Raw genomic sequence first — 4,903 nt, 5'->3', positions numbered from 1 at the left:
GTGAAGTCAGGTATTTTAGAGAGAAATTTGGGTTGTTAAAAATCTGGAAAATCGTATTTAATTGACTAACTAAATATAAGAAGCAACATACTCAAATTTGGGTGAAAACAAAGAATGTTTTATGGGACAGTTATCGATCACCGGTGTCAATTTTCTATTTTTTCCTCCAAGTGCGGCCAGTTCTTCTTCTCCAAGTGCGGCTGCTCTTCAGCTTTTAAATTGTAGCCTATTTGGGTTATATTTGACCTTATATATATATATATATATATACTAGTTATTATTAATCTAACTCATTTAACCCCATTTTATTATTATTATTATTATTATTATTTTGCTAAAACAAAATTAATAATTATTTAATTACCTTTTTAATATCCCTCCAATTTTCCAATTATTACTAATAATTTATAAATTAGAGTAATTAAAATAATCAATATAAAAAAAATATATTAATCGCTGCCATCACTGCTGTCACTATTTTTGACGAGTTTTTTCGATGAACGACCACTCCAGCAGCATCGTACACCCCAGATCGGCCAAAACCCTTCAGCCGCATCATCAGAACCTCCCTCACGCGCCCCCATGCGCCGCCTAACCTCCTGCGCGTGAGATCCACGCGCCGCCCACTGCCGCCGCGCGTGACGGCGCGTTCGACTGCCGGTCACGGTGCCGCTTCTTCCACCGCACTCGCCTCGGCCCCCTGCTTCCATATCTGCACTCAGTTTTCAATTACGGGTATACGAGTTCCAGTTCAAACAACCCCTGTTTTCCCGGTTCCGACGTGTTTTCTGACATTCTGTGCTGACCATGGCGTCCCAGTCTGAAACAAAGAGCATCTTCACCAACTACATCACCTCTCCTCTCTCTGTTGAAAAATTGAATGGATAAAATTATGATAGTTGGGTTGCCGACATCAAACTATGGCTACGTGGTCAAGGTTACGAGGATCATCTCACCCAAAACCCTGATAAGGTGAGTGTGGCTGAAACATCCAAATGGAGTCAGATTGATGCTCAGTTGTGTAGTGTCATTAAGTCTACACTTCATCCAGATGTCAAACCGATCTTCCGTCCGCATCTCACGTGTGAATCGGTTTGGAGTCAAGCAAAGTCACTCTATACTAACGACACACAACGTCTATATGGAGTTTGTCACCGCTTGTTGAACATCATTACTCCGAAGTCACTCGATGGCTCTATTTCTACATATCTTGGCACCGTTCATAGTGCACTTCATGACTTTAATGAGCTACTCCCTCCTGCTGCAAGTAATCCAGTTGAACAGAAGAAGGAGTTGGATCAACGCAACACCTTCTTCATGCTTCTTGCACTCTATGGCCTACCCCAGGAGTACTCTACAACTCGTGATCAAATTTTGGGGTCTGCTACTGTTCCGAATATGTCTACTACTTCAGCGATCCTCCTTCGCGTACCAGCAAAACATCCAGTTGAGCAGTATATTACTTCAGTTCCGGGTGACACACTGCTGCTCTTGCATCTCAGAGACATAATTATCAACCTTCTCGTGGAGGACCATCCAGCTCTAAGCCTCGTCCAAAATGTGAGCATTGTCATCGGCTTGGACACACTATTGATCGCTGTTGGAAGTTGCATGGCAAGCCTTCGCCTTCGATAAATGCAACTCAACTTGATCCTTCTGCCACTATTCAGACTACCCCATCTCCACAAGGCTCCCCGGCAAACTATGAAGATTTTCTCCGATGGGTTCAGAGTCATCCAAACTCTAGTTCTCCTACTTCGGTTGCACACACTGGTAACTCATCTGTTTACCTCTCTCATTCATCTTCTCTCGGCCCTTGGGTTCTTGATTCTGGTGCGTCTGATCATGTTACTGGTAATAAAGGTCTCTTTTCATCACTTTCTACATCTGGTTTTTTACCTACTATAACCTCTGCCAATGGTACTCAAACCCGGTCTCAAGGAGTTGGCACTGTTCACATTCTCCCTTCTATCTCAGTTGCATCTGTTCTCTATGTACCTGGATGCCCCTTTAATTTACTTTCAGTTAGTCGATTGACTCGATCTCATAACTGTATTATTACGTTCACTAATGATAATGTTACCTTGCAGGACCGGAATTCGGGACAGACGATTGGCGTCGGATGTGAGTCACAAGGCCTTTATTACCTTTCTACAACATCCAAAACGTGCTCTGCCATAGAGTCCCCACATACTATCCATGCTCAGCTAGGACACCCAAGTCTTACCAAACTACAAAAACTAGTTCCTAGTTTGTCTAAGTTATCTACTTTACATTGTGAGTCGTGTCAGTTAGGGAAACACACCTGTAGTAACTTTCCCGATCGAGTCAATAAAAGAGTATCATCTCCTTTTGCTTTAGTTCACTCTGATGTTTGGGGTCCCTCTCGTACTGTGTCTACTTTAGAGTCTAAGTATTTTGTTACTTTTATTGATGATTATTCTCGTTGTACGTGGTTATTTTTAATGAAAAATAGAACTGAATTGTTTTCCATCTTTGAGCAATTTTATAAAGAAATTAAAACCCAATTTGGAGTTTCCATTCGTACCTTAAGAAGTGATAATGCTCGAGAATATTTGTCTCATCAATTTCAAAATTTTATGGCTTCCAACGGTATTTTACACCAAACCTCATGTCCTCATACACCTCAACAAAACGCGGTAGCCGAACGCAAAAATCGACATCTCATTGAAACCACACGAACCTTGCTTCTCCATGGCAATGTTCCATTCCGTTTTTGGGGGGATGTAGTATTAACGGCGTGCTACCTTATTAACCGTAGGCCATCTTCTGTCCTTGATGGCAATATCCCCCATTCGGTCCTCTTTCCCCATACACCTCTTCACCCACTACCACCTCGTGCCTTTGGGTCCACATGTTTTGTTCACAATTTATCCCCCGATTTGGACAAATTGTCAGCTCGGTCACTCAAGTGTGTCTTTCTCGGTTATCATCGGTCCCAAAAAGGCTACCATTGTTATTCTCCCACACTACACCGCTACGTTACATCAGCTGGTGTTACCTTTTTCGAGTCTGTTCAATATTTTAAACCTACCCATATAGCTACTGAACCCTATCAGGACATTAATCCCGAACCTCCTCAAGTAGTTATCCCTCTCCCACCCACTCATATTCCTATCGAACCTGCCGAGTCTGCCCCCAACCTCCACAACCACTACAAACATATCAGCGTCGTCGCTTATCCTCTGTTGTGCCTGTTCCTGCTCCCATTACAAACTCTCATCCGAGCCACATCCGAATCCGGCCCTACACCTGAGCCTGACCTTCCCATTGCTCTTCGTAAGGATATTCGCACCACCTGTAATCCATCTCCTCATTATATTGATTTGTGTTATCATCGTCTTTCTCCTTTACATTACACTTGCTTGTCCTCCTTGTCTTCTGTTTCTATTCCTAAAACTACAGGTGAAGCATTATCCCACCCTGAGTGGAGGCAAGCAATGCTTGATGAGATGTGTGCTCTACAAAGTAGTGGCACTTGGGAATTGGTACCTCTACCTCATGGGAAGTCGGTAGTTGAGTGTCGTTGGCTTTATACAGTGAAGGTTGGTCCTGATAGTAAGATTGATCGATTTAAGGCTCGTTAGGTAGCCAAGGGATATACTCAGATTTTTGGGTTGGATTACAGTGACTCATTCTCACCGGTTGCCAAAATGGCATCTGTCAGACTATTTTTCTCCATTGCTGCAATTAGACATTGGCCCCTCCATCAGCTTGACATTAAAAATGCTTTTTTGCACGGTGATCTTGAAGAGGAAGTGTATATGGAGCAACCACCAGGATTTGTTGCTCAGGGGGAGTCTTCCAACATGGTTTGTCGGCTACACAGGTCCCTTTATGGTCTTAAACAGTCTCCTAGAGCTTGGTTTGGCAGATTCAGCTCGCTAGTACAAGAATTTGGTATGATCCGCAATGAAGCCGATCACTCTGTATTTTATCATCACTCAGCTCAAGGGTGCATCTATCATATTGTTTACGTGGATGACATTGTTATAACTGGTAGTGATCAGCAAGGAATACTCCAGTTAAAACAACATCTCTCAAATAAATTTCAGACTAAAGACCTTGGTAAACTCCGTTATTTTCTGGGTATTGAAGTAGCTCAATCCAAGGATGGCCTTGTAATTTCACAAAGAAAATATGCTATGGATATTCTTGAAGAAACTGGCCTACTAAATGCCAAGTCAGTTGATACTCCTATGGATCCAAATGTCAAACTCCTACCCAATCAGGGGGAGCCTCTATCAGATTCAGGAAGATATAGGAGATTGGTTGGAAAATTAAACTATCTCACAGTCACTCGTCCTGACATTTCCTTTGTTGTCAGTGTGGTAAGTCAGTTCTTAAATTCTCCTTGCCAAGAACATATGGACGCTGTAATGCAGATTCTTAAATACATCAAAAGTGCACCTGGAAAAGGTCTCATTTATGAAGATAGAGGACATACTCAAATAATTAGCTACTCAGATGCTGATTGGGCAGGCTCACCCATAGATAGACGATCAACTTCTGGGTATTGTGTACTCATAGGAGGAAATTTAACATCTTGGAAGAGTAAGAAACAAAATGTTATTGCAAGATTGAGCGCTGAGGCAGAATACAGGGCCATGGCACTAGTAACATGTGAACTCATCTGGCTGAAACAGTTACTGAAAGAACTTCAATTTGAAGAGACCAACACAATGACATTAATATGTGATAATCAAGCTACATTGCACATTGCCTCGAATCCGGTTTTTCATGAGAGGACCAAACATATTGAGATTGACTGCCATTTTGTTAGAGAAAAGATTGAATCAGGTGACATCATCACCAGCTTTGTCAAATCCAATGATCAGTTAGCAGATGTGTTTACAAAGTCATTGCAAGGTCCTAGAATTAG

General features: G+C 42.2%; 1 protein-coding gene across 1 annotated transcript; it reads left to right on the top strand.

The window, feature by feature from the left end:
- Positions 1–807: 807 nt before the first annotated feature.
- LOC140920476 (uncharacterized) lies at positions 808–3,909 on the top strand. Its single transcript, XM_073368756.1, has 6 exons — positions 808–818; positions 900–1,428; positions 1,503–1,994; positions 2,091–2,277; positions 2,752–3,321; positions 3,896–3,909. Exons 1-6 carry the CDS (start codon positions 808–810, stop codon positions 3,907–3,909), a joined length of 1,803 nt encoding a protein of 600 aa, XP_073224857.1.
- The last annotated feature ends 994 nt before the right edge of the window (positions 3,910–4,903 follow it).

This window comes from Cicer arietinum, chromosome 5 (genome assembly GCF_000331145.2).
Source record: "Cicer arietinum cultivar CDC Frontier isolate Library 1 chromosome 5, Cicar.CDCFrontier_v2.0, whole genome shotgun sequence".
NCBI classification, from domain to species: Eukaryota; Viridiplantae; Streptophyta; class Magnoliopsida; order Fabales; family Fabaceae; genus Cicer; species Cicer arietinum.
Note: the sequence above shows the minus strand (reverse complement) of the source record. Positions and strands in the feature narration are given on the sequence as shown.